General features: G+C 34.4%; 1 protein-coding gene across 6 annotated transcripts; it reads right to left on the bottom strand.

The window, feature by feature from the left end:
- Positions 1-525: 525 nt before the first annotated feature.
- LOC143200063 (uncharacterized) lies at positions 526-19,782 on the bottom strand. Of its 6 annotated transcripts, none has more exons than XR_013006615.1 (3): positions 7,020-10,186; positions 6,712-6,960; positions 526-5,027 (listed from the first exon to the last, which is right to left on the bottom strand). XR_013006615.1 is itself a non-coding variant. In XM_076410328.1 (3 exons), the coding sequence occupies exon 1, from the start codon at positions 17,128-17,130 to the stop codon at positions 16,699-16,701; it is 432 nt and encodes a 143-aa protein (XP_076266443.1). In that variant the 5' UTR covers positions 17,131-19,782; the 3' UTR covers positions 526-1,027; positions 1,097-5,027; positions 10,193-16,698. The 6 variants fall into 6 exon arrangements, 2 of the variants coding, with proteins under 2 accessions (XP_076266443.1, XP_076266442.1); XR_013006616.1 differs by having other exon boundaries at positions 6,772-6,960; XR_013006614.1 differs by having other exon boundaries at positions 526-6,960; positions 7,020-7,343; positions 7,404-10,186.
- Between the last annotated feature and the right edge of the window lie 5,211 nt (positions 19,783-24,993).

The raw sequence follows: 24,993 nt of genomic DNA, 5'->3' as shown, positions 1-24,993 counted from the left end.
TGTTTTTATCATTTATATTTTATTTACTCAGGTAATCATATCCTTGTAATTGTTAAAATGTGTATATATCATTCTCATAGAATAATAGAGATGCAACTCAATGGGGGACTCTGGCGCAAAGTATTGCTTTGCCCAACATCCAGAGGGAGCCATAATGGGACATTCAAGTAATTTGATTGGTCAATTTAAATCTCCTTTATGGGCACCTGTAAGAAAAATATTTTAATGTGAAGACATTTGATTGGCTCATGACAGCCTTGACGTAAAATTTAACTATCCAATGAAACTTGAATAAAAAACAACTGTTTACTGAAATAAATATATTAAATAAAATTCAATTAAATATACATATAACTATAATCTGTACAAATAAATAAATATAAATATAATCTATAACAATAAATATAAATTTATAATGTAAATTTACCTACAAAATATAATATAAAAGTAAATATATTCATAAAATATAAATATTATATACATATATAAAACCATAAGCAAACAACTTTCGTGCATTGCAAATCAATATTTACTTAGTGCCGTCAATTTAATATGATCTATCAGCATTCTGTTTTTTAGTTTTCTCACATTGAAAGCAAACTTTGTCTTCTTAACTTGAAGTCTTCTTAATATTCTGTTCACCTGTTTTACTAAATAGCACATCTTGTTACTACGTTTAATATTTTATTCGAAAGGATTATGTACATTATGGAATGTACAATTGGACGGTTTTAAATTTACTTTGTTTTTAACATTTGAAAAATTTTTTGTTATATTATCGACGTGGCAAAATCGCTGAATAAAATAAGACATAGCTCAAAGACCTACTGAGCGTATAATAAAACAATTTTATTGGAATCTGCGGCCCGAGATATGTATGTAAACAAAAATGACACTTAATTTATTTTTAAAAAAGTTTTAATAAATAGATAACCGGAGATTACCTTCTGGAGTTTGTTCAAATGTCAATTCAATGATACTTGCTTCGAACACCCTGGTTGTGGGTCTGAAACGATGGAAATAGGCACTACAAATATAGTAAGACAATTAATGGTAACAATTATGAACAGAAATGTGACTGACTCCTTCAACTTACCTTCTATATCATTTTTATTTTGATCCACTCCCATTTGTACATATTCTGGACTCGTGCTATTATTTTTACCATCACTAAATGTTCATAAGTACTTAAAGGAAAGTTTGAATGCATCACAAAAATGTCTCACATGTTAACGATCATAAATCTGTTTCATGTTTAACCCAACCAGTTTAGGATTTTTAAGGTTTTCTAGTCATTTCTTAAAGATCGCCAGGTACTTTTTTAACGGAAAACGATGATGCATTTCGTAACTATCTGTGCAATTTAATGTATAAACGTTATAAAAAGCTAACCACACTGTTTTCTATATAGGGCACATTGGAAATGGTGTGCAAAATAAACAGGCCATACAACGAAATAACCCAATCAGATTCCGTTGCGGCTCTTAGCATAGGGAATAAAACAAGTAATATGTTAAAGGTAGCGACAACTACATGTTGGACGTCGCGAAACATTTCGCCAGAATTTCCTATGAAGTCTCTATTTCTCTATGGTCATTCTTCAGTTAAAATAAAAAGTTCATATAGTCAATTCAAAACAGTAATGACACACGTGACCAATACGTGTCTGCCAAAAGTTGTAAATTCATTTTACAGTGAGACAATATTCTCCTTTTCATTTTACTCTACTTAAAAAGAGATAGAATGCTGTTTGACATGTTCGAAAATGTAATCCGACGAGCCCGCAAAAGTCGTCCGTTTGTCAAAATTCTTTAAAATATGATTATGGGTTATAAATCGTCAAACGTAGTTTTGACAAATTTCAAGTCGCCGCTATTATCACAAGATATTGAGAATCTGAATCTTGTGTGCGTTTTGGGGCTATTATTAAACCCGTTTAAAATGCCAAAGCCGTTACACAGACAGTCAAGACCTAATTGCGTCTGTAATACATTACTTCGAGCAGAAACGAGATAATAGGGTCCCCCTCTTGCCAGAACAATGTGTTAGAGAAGTTAGGATTTTTAGTGACAATATTTTTTAGCGTGTTGCAGCTGCACTGAATATTACTACGGACACCATCTCTAATAGATTGCGAAAAATAAAAAAACAATATAACCTTTAATTCGCCAAAAAGAAACCGTCTTTATGCGAAACGGGTGACAAATCAAGATCAGCCTGATGTTAGCCGAATCAGAGATCAAATATACGAAATGTATAAAAACAGTAAGTAGTTTTTTCAATCAAAACATAATTTAATATAATTATCTCAGAGGAAATTGAAAGCTGAAAGATATGCAGGTATTTGAGGGATGTATAACATCCCTTCACACACTGTTGCGTAATGTAGGAGTTAAGTAGTGTAAAAACACCCCACGAAGGGGTTTAATGAAACTTCCAGACATTGCTTTCAAAAGAATACAATTTTTAAAAACTGTTGTCAAAATCAAGGAAGAATTATTGTATTATTTTGTGTATATAGATGAAACATGGATTTTTCAGAATGGTACATTGGGTCGCTCATGGCAAGATGATAATAAATGCAGTGTAAAAACAATGAAAGTTGATGAAAAAGGGTAAACGTTGGAATAAGTATCGATTAGGTTTTGTTAGTCATAACATTTATTAACAATTCATTCCAGACATATAGTTCTTCATGCTAGAAACAAGAATGGTTTTATTCCAGGTGCAGAATTAGTGTTTTCTAAGGGTGACTACCATGGAGAAATGAACCATAACTTGTTTTAAATTGGTTTGAAAATCAGCTTTTAAAGCACTTGGAGGAAGCACCAGTTATTGTTATGCATTATGCACCATATTATAGGAAACTGGCAGAGAACATCCCAACAAGTGCATCAACAAAGGCTGCAATTAAGGAATGGCTCAAAGTGCATAATATCAGTTCTGAAGGAACCATGTTAAAGAATCAACTATATCAAATTGTTAACAGATAAATATTAATGAAATGTGTTTTATGTAATTAATTATTTTGGAAATAAGCCCTGCGAAAAGATATATGGTAGACCAGATTGCTGAACTTTATGGCCCCAAAATATTACGTCTTCCTCCTTATCCCTGCATATTTAATCCAATTAAGTTGATATGGGGCGTTGCAAAGAATTATTATAATAGACAGTCAGGTCGAGAGGGATATTCAAACCAGAACTGTCTAGATTTATGGAAAGAATCATTGTCGACAATAACACCTTCGGCTTGGTTGAGCTCGATAAAACACATCGAAGAAGAATTTAACAAATAGTGGAATCGTGAGCAAGTTATTGATAGATTGGTAATAAGCCACCTAGTTATTCACTTGAGTAGTGATTCCGAAAGTGACAATGATTGTATGAAATTTCATGGATGTTGGTTATGATTCAATGCAATTACCAAGACAGGGGATGAGAGCGGAAACATGTAAAAATCAGTTTATAATTAATATATTTTCACTATAGGAAATTTTATTATAGAGTGTGAAAGTTACATGAAAATGTGTAACATGAACGTTTAATTAAAATGTGTGAGGAGAGAAATAATACTAACTCTTTTGCAGTTATGGCAAATGCATTAAGAAGAATGCAGTAATTAAAACTAGTTTTATCAACAAAGATGAATAGTAACAGAACAAACTAAGGGGAAATACAGGAATATCAAATTGACTCTACAAGGAAACATTGCATCGAAGGAAACAAGAACTAAACGTTATTAGGTGGATTAGGCCTTCGGGGGATACCACTAAATAAAAAACGCGCCTAGAACTTTACCTCATGGGTGGTGTGGAAAAGAGTTCAATGTAAATAAAACAAATCTAAGCTATAAACTATTATAGGGCGTTCTCACATCTACCGGCACCGACAGGACAACACTTTCAGTGGACGCGTAATCTCACGTAACTACACGGAAGCCTTTCACACTCGCCCACATATCGGTATCGTGTCGTCGCCGGCAACGACATGACGGCGGGCAGCAATCGGTCCACTCGTGTCGGCGCTGATTTTTGTGTACAGAGATATTTTTAAGATTAAAAGAAGAAAAATATCTAGCTTTAAATATGATATTGTAACTAATTGAATTAGTAGAATCAAAGTCCTCTACATGGGACAATACTAATGAAAATGATAAAAATGTGTAATACATGTGTTCTTAATTGCAGTTTTAAGTCCTTCGATAATATATGTATTAGATGTACTATAATGTTAAAATAAATTATAATACATAACATTTTTGTTTTATTATTTTTTTAAGATTAGAATTTTGTTAGTCAAAGACAAAATGTACTAAAACTCAGAGTTGATACGGCAACATCAAAAATTTAGGTCACGTGTGTCATTACTGTTTTGAGTTGACTATATATGTACTTCAATGTACTTATATTTGTGTTTATAATTCAACAAATATATTGGTCTTCATGTCTTTTATGATCAATATATTTCTGTTATTGCCATAATAAAACAATGTAACGGTTATACGAGGGGGGATCAAAATTAAACGGTAATTTTGTAAAATAAATATATTGGTCAAAGCTATATAGAAACTAAACATTTAGTATTTTTAGTGTAACCGCCGCGCAATAACTTTTTCTTTCAACCGCTCACTTGCACTGAAATATTTTATGTTCTTCAGGAATATCACCAAGTTCCTGCGATTACTTTTCCCCGAATGAATTCAGCTCTTTCCTCCACTTTTGTCCACTTTCGTCGCCTAAAACATCATTCTTAATGCCATTAAAGTTATCTGAATTGTGTACCTTCTTGATTATATCATCGACAAGTCCAGCGGCAAGCGATCACTTTCGTAAGTAAACAGTCCTCTGAACAGCTTCAGCTCAGAACTTATTCTTCAATTTTACTTCAAATAACATACATTTAGCTTTTTCGACTGGGGTTCTATTCAATCGCTCGGATATGCCATTCTGTTAAGGAGTATAGCAATTTTCGTTTTCCATGATACCCACCATTGTCTGATTTCAGTATCTTTATCTTTTGAAGTTCCTAAAACATTTATTAAGGTTACCTGAAGATATACCTTCTTGAATTATATCATGAGCAGTGGTAACTCACACTGCCAGTAAAGGTATATAAAACCAATACAAATGTAAAGACAAAGCAGTAATTATGGAATGGCTTGCAAAACATAAATTAAGTTTTCAGGTGTGAAAGTGAGCTGTTTTAAAACTGTTGAAATACACATTGGAAATATTGGTTATGAAAAGTGTCGCTGTGAAAGACTTCTTTGTGAGCAAATGTGTGTATATACTCCAGGTAATATTTGTCAAACATAAAATTAATGACTTAAAATGATCCTCCACAATAACGTTTGTGAAATGCAGATATATGTAAATTAGGTGTTATTATAAAACAGCCAATAACAAATATTAGTCGAGTATTAACGTTCTTAACGGAATTAACAAATGACAAATTCCATGTTAGTGCTGAAGGAATATGATTTAGTAGATAAATACATAAAAGTGCTTAAGCATTTATCCCATAAAGATTATGGGTAATTTATGTTAATATTACATGTTGACAATTATAATTTGAAAGTTAAATTATGGCAATAGTAAAGTCTGAAGATTAATTATAATGTTGTAACGAAAAAACACGCCTTACCGTTAGAAAAGAAACATCAGAAACGTTCTGCAAACGTCAAACAAGTTCTGTTGTACAGTTATTCAATGTTAGTAATTATCTGATTTGTTTGTTTAAGGTAACAAGTAGAATTGCTTTGATTCAGAGTCAAGCAAGTATATTATGATTCATCAAAAATATTGATGAAATTATATTTTAAGTAGCTCTCTAAAATATGATAGCTACCTAGTTGTTCGGTGTCCATAAATATTTGTTTTGCCTTGTTTCAGATCATGACTTTCATACACAGTCGAACAAAAACGTTATGATACATCAGAAAGCTTGATGAAATTGGATTATGAAGGAGGAAACAACTAAAGATGAGTATATAATTGATATACTTTAATTGTAGGTAATCGTACTATAGAGTGTGAAAGCTTTATGTGCATGGGTGTAATTGTTTAGAACATAATTAACATTATATTAAAATGTATGAGAGAAATAACACTGTTCTAGATATGGCAAATACGTTAGGGAAAATGCAGTGACTAAATCTAATTTTATCAAGATAAATGTATACAGGTAGAAGCAGAACAAACTAAGTAGAAATACAATATCATAATGACTTAATATGGAAACATTGCATCGAAGGAAACAAGAACTAAACGTAGAAGATAAATATGCTCTCTAATGAAAGTAAAACACTTTACTCAGATATACAATTGGTAATTAGGTGGATTAGGCCTTCGAGGAATACCACTGCACAAAAAAACGTGCCTAGAACCCTACCTCATAGATGGTGTAGAAAATAGTTCAATGTAAATGTAATCCATCCTAACCTACAAACTATTTTGACTGTACAATTAACTGTAGTTTAAGACCTCTGATAATATTTGCATTAGAGTTATTATAATATTAAATTAAATTATATTAAATAACTTTTTTTCATTATTTCTTGACAAAACACATTTTAAGAATATTATTCTTTACTATTCTGCAACATCCTGTTAATGGTTACTTGTGATTATTTTCGGATTTTGTCAATTTCTTGTAACACATTTCATTTTTATGCCCTACAGGTCGCCCAATATATTCGACGGATACTCACCTAAAGTAGATAAGTTATTAACAAAACATATAACGACTAAAAAATAGTTCTAATTGTCACCATTGACTGCAATTTTTGGTATTACTCTTGATGGACAAACTCCATTAATTAGTTGACTACCTCTAGCTGGTGGCTGACGTATTGGAAATGTGTTTTCATAATCTTAGTTGAAATAATAGTTAAACACAACAAAACAGCTAGCAGTTGCTCTTCTTAGTTTAGTACACCCTCTTTTCTTCTTCGCTATTTCTGATGAAATTCATTCATAAGATAATAATCACATCAATACTTTTATGGAAATTACTAACTTGACAGTTACTCCTTATACAGTTGTATATTAAGCTTATTGATTTCTTGTACCCTGTAACGGGATAGTACAGGAACTTAGGAAAAAACAAGTGAGTGGATACCTAGTAGACATCATCCAGTCCTACCTAAACAAAAGATATGTGACAACCAAGGCAAAGGGCCTCACAATGACTTGATGTGGCGTCCCGAAGGGGTCAATCTTGGGGCCCATCTTGTGGAATGTTCTCTACGACCAAATCCTAAGAACCGAAATGGGGTATCGATACAATCTCATACGCTGATGACCTGACGGTTATAGTCTCCGTGCCTCCAGCAAGACTATCCTAGAGAGCACACTGGGTGTGGCGGCTGACATTATAGGCGAGAAGGAAGGGAGGACTTACCCTGACGTCGCACAAAACGGAGCTACACCCCTCGCCTGGGGGACCTAATGGCAAGAAACGATTGCTGGCAGCTACGGTGGTGTCGACTATCTTGTACACGTCCCCAATCTGGACAGAGGGACCAACATAAGGGTTGTACGAAAGGCTCTCGGGGCGAGCCAGAGTGGTCGGGTGAGAAATGAAGAGGGTGGGTTTTTAGTGGGTAAACTCTACTAATGTAAACATGAAATTTTAAGTATAATATCGGACTGGAGAAGGTTGTAGAGAAGTTCCACGCGTCTGCTATAAAAGTTTTCATAACCTGAAAAAACCTTTTACTATTATAAAATTATCACAGAAATTATCAGTCACACCCTTTTGGTTGGACTCTTGGTCCAATATAATCCACACCTTCAAACGTCGCAGCATCATATGCGGCTACTCTCCAATAATTGTTGAGTTGTAGGATTCGAATTTTGCTTTTTTCCCTTTGTTGGCTTCGATATCATCTTCTTCCTGGCTCTGTTCGTGTCGCATATCAGACAAAAGGCGCTTTTCACATTCCATACATGGTCTTCTACCAGGCTATGTGCGCTACTCTCAATCCCACTAAACGAGTCCTATGTCAATGTATCTCTTTTCCGTAGTTGTCCAGTTTCCATTCCATCTCGCTGACAATAATAGCTTTTTCATGAGTTGATATTAGTGTAGTTTAGTACAGTAGACTTCAACTTGCAATCTGTAAAATATCCCGAAAGAACCTAATCGGCTTACTGGACGTGAGGTCATGTAATAGATGCAGGATATTTCGGATTCCAACTTAATGACACATTCGGTTTTCTGGCCAGTACTGAACGTTCGATCCACTAGCGAGCAATCCTCACCATCATTTCCTTTTTGCGAATGTCCGAAAACGGAAACAACTTAAACTCTATGAAATATATATTGGCTTATTGGGCACAAATCCAAACACCATTAGATATCAAGGTATTATTGTATAAGTCTTGTCGGTCCTGTCTTGCCCTGATGGGCTTTAACAATGGTATTCTGATTGGATTTAATAACAAACAACATACAACTGCAGCACTTCAACCTACTGAATACACTTAATGAATTACTGAATTGGAAAATAGGAGACAAATATGTCAAATACTTTTTAAGAGTCCGATCATTCAGGGTTAGAGCTAATAGTGCGCTGACATCCTCATATCACCAACTAAATGGAATATCACAGGGATCAAGCATAAGGTCGGAAAGAGGTTATCAACCAACATTTTCCTACGATCAATTCATTGATAATGACTATATTGTGTGACTTAAGTAATGATATTAAAAAGAATACTAGAACTTTTATAGAATTGAAATGAGTGAGTATTCCACACATCAATTATGAAATGTTGCAAAACATTGAAGAACTTTAGTAAGAATGCTAGCAGTATAACATTTGGCAAGAAAATTAATACATTCGGGTAATAATTCTAAAGAGTACCCAACAATAGTACAGTCGCCGCTTGGGAACTAAAGTGGTATTATTAAAAACAAGTGCCCTATATTTGCTAACACAGGATTACCAAACTGTTAGTTTTAGATAATTGATAGTAACTACAACACAGAAAGGTTTAAACTATATATATTTGATGATTGATGTTTCATTTTCTTAAACTTTTAGCCCTTTTAGCTCTGTGGAATGGGAAAATGTATCTGGGAAAAGTGGAGAATGCACAAATTGTAATTTTTAAGTTTATTTTAATAATTACCTTACAAACATATAACATGTAACGGTAATATTTCCTCAAGTACTTTATAAAATCTGTGCTTAGATATGCTGTATCATAACAAGTTTTTCTATAAATTGTTAAACTACACAAATACAAGGCTATACATTTTTTTATAAAATCATATATTGAATCATATATCAATTCCCCGTAACTTATTGGTAAAGTATCGCCTATTGTACTATTTTGACGAAAAAAAAAAACTAGATATTTGATAATGACCTTTCGTAATATAACCATGATGGAATATTTTTCTTTGCATTTTGAGTATATATGGTCAGTAGTGAACAGCAGCGAAAGTTCGGTGAGATCAATCAGAAGCACATGTTTCTCTGCCCTGTTGGCATATGAATCCTATGGTTATATTTCACTGACTTCGTGCACATTTGTACGACTAAACCAATCATATTAAATAGTATTTTCTATATTATTTGGTAACTGAAAACAGAACAAAATAACTCAATATTACGCTAATTACATTTTAGAAAAAATTTGAGGAATTTAACATAATAAATACTCACATTAGAACGATATTATTTCTGTGAATAAAGTACCGATGTTCAAAGTTACAATGAAAAATTATTAAAATAATATAAATAATAATAATAACTAAGACCTGTACCCATACAAACTGTTCAGTGCGACCAAAACAACTACCTCATGCACAGATTTGTATTAGTGTGCATTTAAAATTTCACTATTTCAAAGGTTTTCTTTTAAATAGATTTTTTTCAGATCAGATGATTCAGGTTTTTTGTTTATCAAAATTAGGATAAATACAGTTAAGTTAGAATTTCTTTACATTTTTCAAAGCATATTCTTTTTCTAGCGATATTATAAATTGTGTAGTTTTTCAACAAGGAAATAAGTGGTTTGACAATTTCAGCAGAATTTTGAACCAATCTCCTATGGTATCCAAAAAGACCTAAAAATTATTGATTTTTTTTTCAATTCTTGCCACACATATAATAAATAATATCACACAAAATCTGAAAAGAGAAATAATGAAAATAAAGAATGACTATAGAATCTTACCCTCAAGGGCTAGCATGTGACCGCTGAAATACACTGACCATTCTTTGTGTGAAGAAAGGGACATTTTCAATTTCACCAACATAGGTCTGCCGATCGTGAGAGTCGAACTTCAGCAAGGCAACGGCTAGACTGTGCAATGCTACAATTGCGTGTTGTTTGGCCATTCCAGCTCTCGATATAGAACGCCTCCCCGGTGTATCAAAAGCTCCGGTCACCATGATAACCATTCATGCACCAAGGTACGTGAAGGTTTACGGGTTTGCTGTACCGGTGGGCCTTGAGTGCCCCCATTACCCGTTATGCTATGACGACGGTGGCATAGCTACTGGCAGGGTCTCACTTGTCGTACAGGATGACGGGTAGCGGCCAGACGAAGCGGAACACGACAAAGGGCGTTGCGGGTCCAGAGTCTGGGAAGGCAACTGAACTAGGGAAGATGGCCTAAATAATCCCTCCATGAGTGACCAGACCCACAGTCGTGTTGCCTAACTGGTCTAGGGAAAGGGACCCGAAAAAACCGCACAAATCTAGTATCAATTTTAAGCAAAGAGGGGGCATACTTGTAACGCCTTAAAGTATATGGGCGTGTGGTTGGACTGGGGGTTAAGGATGACAACACACGTCCGAAAACTGGGCGAGAGGGCAGAGATGGTGATTGGCAGTAGGCGCTGACGGGACATGGTGCTGGTATTGCCGGGAGACTGACACACCCTCGCATACGCTGCTTGTGTGCCACGAGTGGGCACGGCTGAGGGAGAGGGTTGAGGAAACTGTAGGGGAGAGGGTCACAGTAGATAGTGTGAGAGGACTAATTTATGGTGCAAATGCGAGGACGAGGCGAGAAGATAAGGACCGAATAGATAATTGAAAGGACATCCGACCACCTTGAAGTAATGCTCACGGCGTTTCCAGAGTGGCAGGGTTCGTAAGAACAGGATGGGATTGTAGTGGGTAAACTCTGCAAATGGTAGCATGAAATTTTAAATTATAATATCGGGTTGGAGGGGGTAGCAGAGATTTTTCCATCTGAAAAAAATCTACCGAAGACCTAACCGCTCTTATCAAATCATTTTTGTTAGGACAATTGTTCCAGGTGAAAATTAAAGATATTCTCTTTGGTTGGAAAACCATCGACGCAGGAGTTACAAAAGGGTTCCCTAGACTAGGAGACCACAATTTGAGGCAGTTTTTTTTACGCAGACCACACTGGTTACCTTGCTTCTTCAAGAGTAAAACCCCACATCCAAGGCATATTCAAATGTCCCTCCAAAAAGGTATTGTAAATCTGCTCATTTTCTCTTGGGACGGGAAGGTTAACTTAAAATGAGTCCAACTACATTTTAATAGGCTTTTTTGTGGGGCGAAAACGATTAGCTATAAGAAGCCCAAAAATTGTATATAGCTATCGAGTTAATCAACACGAACGCAGTATTATAACTATAGACCAATAGCTCTCGCCTTAGAAAAGGGCAACTAAATAATCCCGCTCATAGATCGTTTGCAATCCGCCTGCTATAGTTTGTATTTGCTCATTACATCTTAGAAATAATAAATCAAAAACGGGATTCCACCACCATATCTACATTAAATGATATCGTAATTAAGTATATCAAAAAATATCAATCAATCCGGTTCCAAGAATTATCTTAAGAACCTGTTTAAAATGTTCTCGTGTTTATTCGTGTAGTCAAAAAAAGTTAAATGATCAGCTCTTCATCCGTTTGGCCAATTACTTCAAGGCACATCCAAGGAGTATCAAACATGCAGACAACCATAAATTCCCTCCTACATATGCCACACATTTCCTGAAGGGAAGATAACTTATAGGAATTTGATATGAATTAGAGTGTCATTAGCCGTAGTACCGGGATGACCCCTAAAGACAACCTCGTCATAAAAACAAACTACTTACACAGAATATGGATTTCGAAAGGCAGAAAAAGATAAATACTCTATCTGCACAAAATACTGCACAATGCAAATGTCTCTAAATATATCTTCACATTTCCTAGTAAGAAAATTGTTACCGAATAAAAACCAATGTGGTTCTTGGGAGGATGGAATATCTATATGAGTCCACTAATCTTCGAGCATTTTTATACAATGTTACCCTTTCGCATTTGTCATATAATCCGTAGAATTTCACTCCATTAATATAAATTAAAGTAATAAGTACGTATTTCACCATCTACCACAGATAAGCAAATAATAATAATGTAAATAATAATTATGTTAATAATAATACAATTAGTATTAAGATTTTTTGTAAGTTCCTCGTAACTATATAAATCACCTATCTGCCGCCATTTAGCTTTTGTCGAATATATTTATTACGAAACCCAGGGAATGTTGAAAGTTGGTTAAACCTTATAAATACTAGAAATTAACATATGATTATAAAGTATAATCCAAAAATATTAATATATGTGCGCTAACTTAGTCGATTACTGATTTGTTTGAAAATGCCAGTAAAACAACATATATTCTCTCCTTGAGTCATTTGAATAATCAACCAAAGACTGCAAGATTTAGGCCTCCAGATTCTTTCAAAGTCCCAAGGTCTATGATATGTTATTATTTGTTTTTCCCTCGAAGGCTACTTGTTTGGCAATGCCTACAAATATATTTCAAACAAAATACAATTTTCTTGTCTTTCATGAGCGATTTTCAGGAAATGATATAAAGATAACGATCTAAATATAAATCTTGTATTTTGATTCACATGTCACATAGTACAATGGACCTATTAGAACAATCATATTTTCTAAATTGTTTCAATATTTGGACCTCATCTGAAAATCACCAACAAGAAACACATATAACACTTTTAAAAGACTCCTTAATAAAGCGATTATTTGACTTGCAAACCACTAGAATTCTAAAATTGACGAGGATGAGGGATGTTCCTTTAGGATATAAAACTCCTTCACAACTGCATAGGCTGTAAATGAACGAAAACCATCTCTCTGAAAACACTTTGAAGTCATCGTAACCAGAGACGAAAACCTTGAAATACTTGCAAAATTAGCAGAGCAAAATCAGGAAAAGGCAGAAAAACCCAGCGTATAAGCAGTACATTAAGAAGAACAGCAAGTATAATGAAATACATATATAAATATAAAAGAGCTGTCTAACAACCAGGGGTCAAAAAAACTAAAACCTACACTTGTACGGATTACCAGATATTTAAGCATAAAACCGAGAATTGTATCCACCCCGGTAAATATTAGAAAAATATAAAGTCACCTCAGTAAATGCGGCGTACAGGAGATCCAAAACACCATGCCACTTGGATATAACTAACAACAACAAATAGAATTTCTAGTCAATACTGAGGATGAACTCACCGAAGAGCAATTATATAGGTACATAGCACATCAGCTTATTTTCTATAAACGGATCAAAAATTCAAACATGCAATATAACTAAGAATCGACCAGATTATTATATAACCAACGTTATGCGTCCTATAATGGCAGCTGATTTTCTACCCTATTATGGTATTTTAAATATATTTAAATTAAATCATTTGAATAATCAAATCAAATTCAAAAGACTCCAAGAGGCTTTCAATTTCCAGTCGCAATGCCTATGATATGTTATTTGAATTATTTGTTTTTCCTCGAAGAATACTTGCAGTTCCTAGAAATATGTTTCAAACAAAATACAATTATCTTGTTTTTCATGGAAAATTTTCAGGAAATGATATAAAGATAACGATCTAAATATAAATCTTGTACTGTGATATTTGACATGATCGGTATAATTTTGACTGGAAAATCAAAGGACGGTATCTATCAGACGTAAAAGCTGTTTCACGAAGTCCAACGGACCAGTAAAATCAATGATTTTCAAACTGTTTAAATAGTTCATCATCTGAAAGTCACCAACAAAAAACACATGTAACAGTTTTAAAGTACCGCTTAATAAATCGATTTTCAATTCATATTCTATATATTTATTATTCTATACATTATTTTCAATTCATATATATAACAGCTGACCACTCAGAGAGTCAGTGAAAGTCAAGTGTCTGAAAACGCTTCGAAGTCAACGTAACGAGAGGCGAAAACCTATAAATATTTGCAGAATTTGCAGACCGAAGTCACTAAACGGAAGGAATACCGAACGTTTTTACGTACTGTCGCAAAAACTTGAGATTGAAAATGACCGAGGAAAATAAACTGTAGGAGGTAATAAAAATATATTACGAAAGACCAAACGTAAAATTTAGCGGAAATGACTCGTCTAAGAATAGGTCATTGTAAAGTGACACGAGTTTCTCCAGAAAGGTAGACCCCCACCGATCTGTGCAGCATGAAACTCAGTTCAAACCTATTCGTAAAAGAAAAAACCGTTGGAACTTATGAAGGTCATCAGGAACTTAAAATATACAGACTTAAAGAAGTAAACATGAATTCTAGAAGTAACACTTGAAATATTTAGAGCGGTCATGAAGGATAGAAGAACAATTTTAGATATGTTAGCCCATAATGCAACCGAATGCCGCGAATTCTTACAAATCCGCAATTTGGACTATCATACACAGACACAAGGAAATATTGCATCAATTGTAGCAGAGCTGGCTGCAAAGACAGAGAAGCAATAGAACACAATATAGTAACGACAAAAGGAGAATAATGGACTTATAAGCGAAAAAGTCCAACCTAATGATTCTCATAATTATCGTTTGGACAGAAGAATCTTGGGTCAAAATATAAAGTGGACAAAATCAAACAACTCCTCACTAAAACACAATACAATTCAAAAGAAACATTCGTGATTTCAATATTATTTTTCAAGTGAGTCAACCTAGAAATCGAAAAACCCGAGGAAGACAAACTGAAACACAAAGGTCCTGAAGTGGGCAGCGTATTTCATTGATTTCCATAAATTAACTCAATTAATCAATTCCATTAACGAACGATAATCAGATGAACTCATTAAAGCATTCAACATAAAGAAGTTGTCAAATGACTGTCCGGATGCATTCATCTTTAGGTGCGACAGTTTTGGACGAATCTTAACTAGCCTTAGAAACACAATGTTAATGTGTAAAAACTGAATGATTGGGAAACTTTAAATATGATTTATAACATACAAGATATGGGGGGACAACACGGAAATACTAGCTACGACGGAATCAAACTCATCGAACAAATTGCATCACTTAAAAGTCGCCGATTTAGCTCACCGGTATTACCCATTGATCCTCAAGAGTTATGAATTCAAAGAACATATCATAACATAACATACTTTGTATAATTCAATAATGGATATAACTAACGTAGATCTGGCATTAACTATCTTTGGTTTATTCCGGCGCTGAGGCCATCCTTACATAGAATATCTCGATGGACTAAAGAATACCCAAGTCAATATGGAGAAGGTCATCGACAAAAATTATGCTAATGTGTAGGAAGTGAACTGGCATTATTGTCCTGTTGAAAAACTGGAAAAATCCAATGAGGCCTTCTATAAATACATACAGGAAAATACTTGGCCAACTCCAAAACAAATACAAGATTTTGGACATCACTGGCACGAATTACCATTAATTCAATGCTTGGAGATACCCGATGCTATCAACCGATATGTTATCTATTCATACAAAAGTCACTCGATGAATAAGATGGATGTTTTAATCATATCAGAAGCCACCCTTATGTTCCATCCTCTTAACGAAAGTACTTCAGACTTTTTTAAAATCTCCCGCTACCAATTGGAGATAGTTCTTATCAACTGCAAATGAAGAGCGACTCACAACAGAAGACCTAGTTATGGGGTCAAATGGGAAAGAAAAAGAGATTAAAATTAAAGCTAGATATTTCACTGTAATGTAATGGAAATTAATAAAGACAACTTATAAGGAAAATATTTTGTTTCCACTGAATATATGATCAAAACTCACTTTTTCCCATCGTAAACAATGGCCTTACAATGGCATATGTTTTAAATACAGTGATTAAAAAGTGAATGGACAATTCAAACTGACAAAGACAAAATAATTATGAAAATATCTGCATCGCCAACCATATAGGTTACACAAAGTGGAACAACCATCAACGACATAATGCTAATGCATCAACTGTAGCAGAGCTGGCAATGGAGTGGAAGACTGGGAAGCAATGGAATACCACTCAAATTACAGAGCATACTACAATATAGCAGACAAAAAATAGGGAAATGAAATAAGAAAAATGACCACATATATTTAATGGACTTGAAAATTCTTGAAATAAACTTGGGGAGGTATCGATGCAACCGCACTGACGAGGACCAAAGCAGCGGAAAATAATTTCGATGCGGTCCAGCAGCAAAAGTGAGACCAAGACCAGGGAGACTGTTCAAGCTCTATTAATCAACGGAATGAGCAATGGAAATATCGCATTAGTGGCTATTGATGAACTAATTGCATCAAATTTGTACAACGAACTAATTAATGATCTCGTAAATAACACCAGAACTAGTTTCAACGGAAATCGACTGGTTGCAGGATATTTTAATCAAACGAGACCACAATACGAGGGATGTCTCTCGGCATGTATGTCGAAGTCCGAGAGACAGCAACCAGTATGTCCACCGCCGTGCGCCAAGATGGGCGTCAATCCACCGATCAAAGGCACATGGGACCAGGGATAGGTACAAGGCTCCGGAACCTCAACAAGGAAAAGAATTGAACAAGACTGGCCGATGGGGAGAACAGCCACTATCAAGATGCCAATCTGAGGTAGAGAACACTCGTCAGCAAAGGCAGTACCACCAGCCAAACTTAAACAGCAAATATTTACAAACGATCTGCCAGCAAACGAAACATTACCGGCAAAGCCTCTACGATGAGTTCCCACAATTACACTGTGTCCAAGGAGGATATATAGAACCAGATTCATATTAACATCCGATATCCATAACCAGGCCGCCATAAGGGGGGCAACCATCAACCGAATTCATGAGATGAATGTCCACAACCAAGCGGACGCCATTGGATCCACAACAGAGGGATCTACAGCAATACATGTGTTGTTAGCTAATCCAGCAACTAGAAACGATTTTGTCTCAGCAATGCGACAGCAGCAAATTGGCTCTCAAAATAGACCAATTAGATTCCATTCACGGATGGTCAAAAGCCAGAAAATAATATATCAAACACACAAAATTGGCGGGTCTAGCTACAATTTACCATAACTCAATAGAAGAAGTATGAAAGAATTAGAAGGAATGCAAGCTCTTAAACCTGGACTTGGCGAAGCTTTCCTAGCCATAAGCGATTTATGTGGAGATTGCTATTAAAGAAATTAATGGATAAAACAATGGTTCGCTGTTTCAGATGCTCGTTTTATAGGTCAGCCAAGGCCGGTAACTACCTGAAACATCAAGATTTTCTCAACCAAATGGGCGACTCAGCGCCAGGCCTAGAAGGAGCAATGGTAAATGTATCGTCAGCGAAATAAATTGGGCGTTGCGGATGAAATAAGACAGGCTACATAGCACGAATGTACAAGAGCATACCATACTAATTAATAATAATAGTATCAAAACCACAACAGTCGAACTTCCCCAAATACCCCTTACTCGTACCCATGGTCGTACAGGCAAGAAGTGCACGGATTTCAACAGAGAATTCACGAATTTCAACAGACGAAAAGGTCAGACTAACTCGGCTAAATACTACTTTACGAAGAGATTTAATGTTTTTTTCTAATTCAATCGAAATAAGAGACACGATATTCCGTGGATATTTAAATACAGAGGGTCAAATCATCTAGCAAATATAGAAATGATTACAAATACAGATTTCAAATACTGATAATGATTTGGACTAATCTAATATGGACGTTTTCGGGTAATTGATTGAACGAAACTATGTTTCCTTTAACACTTTACTAATAACAGTAAAACTAAGATACAACTAATGAAAATGCAAGAATGTTTGTTGAATGGGTGATTGTTGATTGAATGAATGTTCCGTGAGCGTTGAATACTGAACTCTACTGTCTGTCTTTCCGCGTTTCCTTGATGATTCGATGGATTGTGTCTGTGGTCAGATCGCCGTAAGAAGAGACCTGACATCACCACAGTATATCCCCCCCTCTAGTCAGCCATTGTAATGTACAGGTATAATACTGGACAGAAATTAAAATTACTCTACAAGCTTTCTGAATTATTAAGACAAATGTTACAATTGCTTGTTCTATAACGTTTTATACTAGTAAAGACAAGTAATTCTTAAATATCATACGTTTTCTGTATAATATGGTATGTTCGAAACAGTCCTTTGCCATACTAAAAAATTGCTTTTTTAAATAAATTAGCAATTTCAACAGATTCGGTAAGCAAATAATTACTATCATCGTGAAATGAATTCCAATAAAAGGACGGTGAAGTTATCATATTAACCAACATTCAGAAAGTTTACTCTATCGTCTAACATCAAGGCAAGTATCGTACATCCCAAACCCCCTTATATATTTTAAATGTCATGAGTTTAGTTATGTTTCGGCATCATGTCAGAGTAAATCAATTTACCCCTCATGTGGTCATGGCAGCCATAACCTGCTAAAGTTGAAAATAAAAAGTTAAGTCCCCTGAGAAAATTTCATAGTTTGAAGAAGCCAAATGTAGATTATCTCTCATACTAGAACAGAAATCTTTTGTTTCTGTAACGAATCAGAAAACCGCGACATGTACTCACCCCGTATAACTTAGATACCGAATATGGCATTCACACACAACCAGCGACGGCAAAATCAACATTCTCAAAAATTGCACTCCAATTATCCCAACACTCTATCTCTATATCTCCAATCATCTACATCCCATGACCTTCGGCCACCAATGATAAGATCTTAGCAATAGCAAAAAGTTAAGATAAAAGAATAAAGGGACTAAAACAGAAAATTACAATAGTATAGTTTCGACGCTAATATAAAAACACCCAGAAGAAAAACTATTCACAAAAATAAATGAACAACGATAAAGTAATTTGATAATAAATAATAAAGCACATCACATGTAATGATACCGAAAAATGCCAACAGATGGTAGCGAACCAAACGAAAATACAATAAACGATAACGAAATTATATTTCACTCGCTCGTGCATAATATAATATTATTTTACTTTTGGATCAATAATTCGATACTTCGCATTCCACTAACAGAATTTATCAAAATTTAATTACTTCTTTTAGACGTTTCATTTACTTAAACAAATATATTTTGACTGGATGTATATTTTTTGGTCTCAATTCTATTCCGGATACCTAGTCAGGGGAACTGGCAGGAAAAACGAGTTGGACTAGGTGATGTGGAGACTGGCCCCGAGTTACCCAATAAACCCCACCCTATCACCTAATCCCCAATAATACTTCTTACTATTAGTAAACAAGATATCCAAATAAATATATTAATTTACCGTTATACCAAGATAGTAGAATAGAGTACAGAATGATATATGATACTGAAAAATACTAACAGACTGCACATGACCAAAAAACAACGACAACAGCCGAACAGAAAAGATAATAAAGCCAACATTGAGAAGAAAATAATTAATTAAGATAATATCCCACAAAAAAAAAACTAGAAAAAGTATAAATTAAACAATACGAGAATACTTAACTATTCAATTTTAACATAAGAACGAAAATAATAATCTATAAGCTGAGAGGTACAATCGAAGATACAATAAACGATAAACGAACATCTCATGTGCTCGCCCTGTATAACTTGAATACCGAATTATGTATAATACAGAACCTAAGGCTTCAACATCAACAAACTCGAAAACTGCATTCAAATTATCCCAACACCCTCACTCTATATCTCCAATCATCCAACCCACACGAGCTCCGGCCACCAATGATAAGATTTTGGCTATGGAGAATAGTTGAGAACAAAGAATAACGGGACTAAAACAGAAAATCACAATAGTATAGTTTCGGCACTAACACAAAGATATCCAGAAGAAAAACTATTCTCACAAATAAATGAATAATCATAAAGTAATTGAATAATAAATAATAAAAAAACCTTATAAACTCGAAATGTAATTATTTCTTTTGGACTTTTTATTTCCTCAACCAAATATATTTTGACTGGCCACTAATTTTTTTGGCGTGAATTCTGTTACTACGGATACCTAGTCAGGAAACCCCAACCTATCCCAGATCCACATATATATATATATATATATATATATATATATATATATATATATATATATATATATATATATATATATATGGGGAATACACAGAAAATATAATAGAACTAATATAGAGAAAATATATTAATAAAATAATACCCCGCAAAGAACTAGAAAAGTGGGAATTAAACAAGTAAGGATAATTAAGATAATAACGACATAATAACATAATGAAAATATTAATAATGTATAAGATCAGAGAAACAATTTTGAAGCCAGAAGATATACACCCAAATGAAGACATACCAACAGACGGTAGGTATAAAAAACCGATCCAAAATACAATAAACGAAAACGGATTCATGTTTCACTCGCTCATGGATAATGTACCTTTATTTTATAAATTCCCACAGTGCTGTTGCTTTCCTGAATATAACATCCATCAATCCATTGCCCATTTTCTGAAGAACAGAATTTTCCAAGGAAGAATTCAATCTGTAACCCATTCTCTCATAAATGGTGTCCTGCTTGAGGTTCGATATTAAGTCGCACTTTTTAACATATCCATTTAATTTAGAATTAATATTTAAAATTCCTTAAACTTCAACTGAGAACCATAGCCACCACTGCACATCCAGGCAGCAGTTGAAGTTTGAGCAGCCTTAAAGTACGGATACCCCACCGGGAATGGATCGAAGAGATCACACCCGTAAAAATAATCATGGCTATGCGCGGAGAAATGGTACAACCAGGCTCCGGATAGTGACGTAACAAGAGTCTGACTGGACGCGGGCGTGACGACACTACATCACATAACCTCCACTAAGATTTCCACATCTGTTGGCAATTTCATGGACCAATGAACCTGCCGGAGAAGCGACACCTCCGTACATTCTTCAAAGGCCTTGTAGAATCAATCACCATCAAAGAAATCCAGCAATAATTAACTATTTCCCAGTTTCACTCCAAGGTTCAGTAATCCATTACAACTCCAACTGCAAAAACCACTCAAAAAGACTCAAATTCACTGAAAACTAGTTAGAATAAATCCCGGATCCCCCAAAAATATGCCCGTTTATTTGGAGTCGAACATTCATACGTTCACGAGACAAAAAACAGGAGAATTTTTATGCATAAAACAATACATTTATTTAATTATTTTGATATACGACAAAACAATCCCTATAAAAATATGCTTTCATGTTCAGTATTAACAAGAAGTATTACATCCAAAATCTAAAATAGTTAAAACAACAAAATTATCATTAAAGTTTGCCAAATTATTCCCCAAATAAGAAATATTGTGTATACTATCCAGGAAAAATATGCCTTTGAAATGTTTATTGCTTTTTTCTACAGGTAGAACAAAAAGTAAAGTTGAAACTCTTTTGAAAACATCTGCTTGCTGCTCTACTTGCGATCCTAGAGTTCCATGACGTAAGAATTGGGAAAAAAGCGGTGGACTACCCATTTATTGGTTGACGAAATACTAAACCTCGTGTCTCTAGCCTCCTCAAAACAATTTTAAAAGAGTCGCAAAATGAGGACAGGGACTGATTGGCAACCTGTCCAGATGACTACTCCGAAAGTTGGTACTTATAAGAAGTACTATATAATAACTTAATAAATATGATAAACTAAAGTAACTTTTTTATTTCATCGTTTTACATAAATGGGAAGCTATTATGTTCACTATTGGAAGTGTGGCTCAAGCATTAGTTACTCTATAGCCAATAAAAATAGATATGACAGTCAACCACGAAATCATCATATTTATCGCGAACAAATTCCAGAGAAGGTAACTAGCACTTTATTAATTAACCAATAAATTTTGATGTCAAAACACAAGCTAAATATTTGTAAATTCACAATTTTATAAAATATAACAATTAACATCAATATTTTCTCTATGCTGCATAATTAGCTCCACATATAACATTATATTTAAACAGAATATTAACTAAAATGTTATCATCTACTCTGTTAGTTGATCTGCAATTGTTCAAATTTAATTAACTCCAACAATAACTTCCAATTCAATTTTATGTAATTAGCACTATTGTCATACATGCAATATTACCTAAGCCAAACTAATTCATCATCAAAAATCATTCGGACTCAGCAAACTTTTATGGATTATAACTAGAATTGGATGAGCTTACAATCAGTTAAATATCAGTATGTACAAGATATTTCCAACAAAATTCAGAAGATTATTTGAGACAACTGCACTGTTACTGGAACACTGGACATGCATACTGACTGGCTTCATCTACTCATAAATAGCTACACCGTCTAATATAAATGGAGATTTAATTTTTTTAATAAAACGAAATGTGAGCAATCCACGCCGTTGCTGCTCGTGATAGTAATCAATATAGTAAGTTTGAGTCAAATTTTGTATCGTAATCCTTAAAGACTCATGGGGTTATGTGGGACTACTCTTAACATGGGGTTATGTAGAACTAGTTAAAGTACCACGTACAAGTCGAATGCAAAAAAATGCTAACTGCAGTGATGCAGACTTCGGGATATGCTAAAAGTCCAATCAATCAACAATCTGAAGCTGTCATCAAATATACCGGAAGGATCATTTCATGGTCAGAGACAATCTACTCTACCCACGCCAACTGCAGGAAATTTTTTATGAATTTTATATATTTTAAGCAAACTTAATCGTTTGTATTCAGCAAAAAAAAACACGTCTGGTCGTACCGTACATTGGCCACTACAATCAAGAACAAAGACAGTCGAGGAAAGGGTTGATATTGAATAATGTTATTTCTGTTGGAATGTGAGTTTAATAAGATAAATCACACCCCACAGAATTTCGTGATTTCAACGCTATAAAAATTTAATTAAAAAAAAAGGTAAAAAAGAACCATCTAAACACGTGGTCGAAGCCGAGAAGTTAGAATCAGGCAAGTGGTTCATATAGATGGAATCACAATTTTTCTAAGAAACTGAATAGCACCACCGAAAAAGTACCAGAAAACGTAAACGATGTTTTGGTTATCTGCGACAGAGATTTAGGTAAGCAGGTTGAAAGGGCTGATAGAATGATTGCAACGAATCCAAGATTTGAAATGTATTCAGCTAGGTCTAGTACAGAACCATTAGTTTTAGCTATTAGTGACTCGCAAGATTAAATCAAACAATTTCAGCAACAAATAGCGACCTTGAGCTGTAGAGAAGGACAACTGTCACGAAATAGAAGCCACAGCCGAAGCTACAGGGATAGGAATTTCAACAAAGGAGGTAAATATTGTTACTTTTATTTTACATTTAGAAATAAATGTCGACCCGAAAAATACAGGCAACCTTGCAAATCAAGCAACAAAACCAAAGTTCATCCTCAGAATTAGCAGTTTGTAAGAAATGAAAAGACAGCAACACGTTTTCTAGTTAATAGAGGTATTGACGTCTAGATAATACCACCCAAATCCAAAATTTCACCTACATACCACATCATGCCTAGGTACCAATTTACAAAACATTCTCAGCCTAGATTTAGAATTACGCTGGGAACTCCAATGGCCATTCGTACTAGCAAAAGTGAAGAGAGGAATATCAGTTGCAAACTTCTTGAGCAAGTTCAACCTGATGGTAAACATAAAACACAAAAAGATAATGGATGAAGAAACAAAATTATTATAAATTATAATCACAAAACCAAAATCAACGCCAACATATATTAACAAAAGGCAATCCAATTTATTGCTGAGCCTAGTAGTTACTTACACTTAAATTGGTAAAATTTCAATTTGTATTAGGCAATGAAATAATCAGACCATTAAAATCATCATGTCCAAAAAAAGAACACTAAGACCATGCGGATCTTACATTCTTCATGGAAAACAGGTATTCTTGAAAGTTGGCGAAAGCAGCTGCCATCACATCTTTTGGCTTATTTGAACATAATGTAATGAATGAACCCCCAAACCTTCAACGCTTTATAAATGAAGTTTTCCAAGGCTTGAACTTCTTATCTCCCTACTTAAAGGGCGTCCTACGGCATCAACATCATTACAGGACCATCGTAGCCACCTTAAATTAGTTTTTGATAAACTCAATAATTCAAATCAATATGTCAAAGTCAATATTTGGTGAAGGTCAATTGGCATTTTTACCAGAAGGCTCAAAACTTTAATCAAAAAGTTAAAACTATATTATAATATGAATTGAATTAAAATTGAGATTATTAGGAATTTCTATAGCGTGTATTTAAGGAATGTAGTCAAAGTTCGAGTCCCATTACATGAATATTTCAAAGGTGCAAAGAGAAATCAACACCAACAGAAACAAAAAGAAACTTCGAGAAATGCAGCGCTAACATTTCTAAACCAGAACTCCCACTCACATTATGTACAGATTGTGCATCAGTGCCTTTCAATAAGTGCAGTACTTTTGCAACAGTTTGAAGAAGGTAAAACAATTAAAGCACTTTCTAAAGGAAGGTAATTTACAATCCGAACATACCACAAGCCACCAAGTTATGCATTTAAACAAAATAAAAAAAGGAATCTCCGAGGCAACAATAACATTTACAATATCTATCTCAATTCACAACAGCAATACTATATTTTTAATCTCTGACACTGTAGCAGTTAGATTCTAGGACAATATCGCAAGGTTTTTCGTCATATTCATGGAT

The sequence above is a fragment of the Rhynchophorus ferrugineus genome, unplaced genomic scaffold (assembly GCF_030347505.1).
Source record: "Rhynchophorus ferrugineus isolate W39M unplaced genomic scaffold, kcgeb_rfMv2 rfM7, whole genome shotgun sequence".
NCBI classification, from domain to species: Eukaryota; Metazoa; Arthropoda; class Insecta; order Coleoptera; family Curculionidae; genus Rhynchophorus; species Rhynchophorus ferrugineus.
The sequence above is the reverse complement of the archived record's forward strand: the minus strand, read 5'-3'. Positions and strand labels throughout refer to the sequence as shown.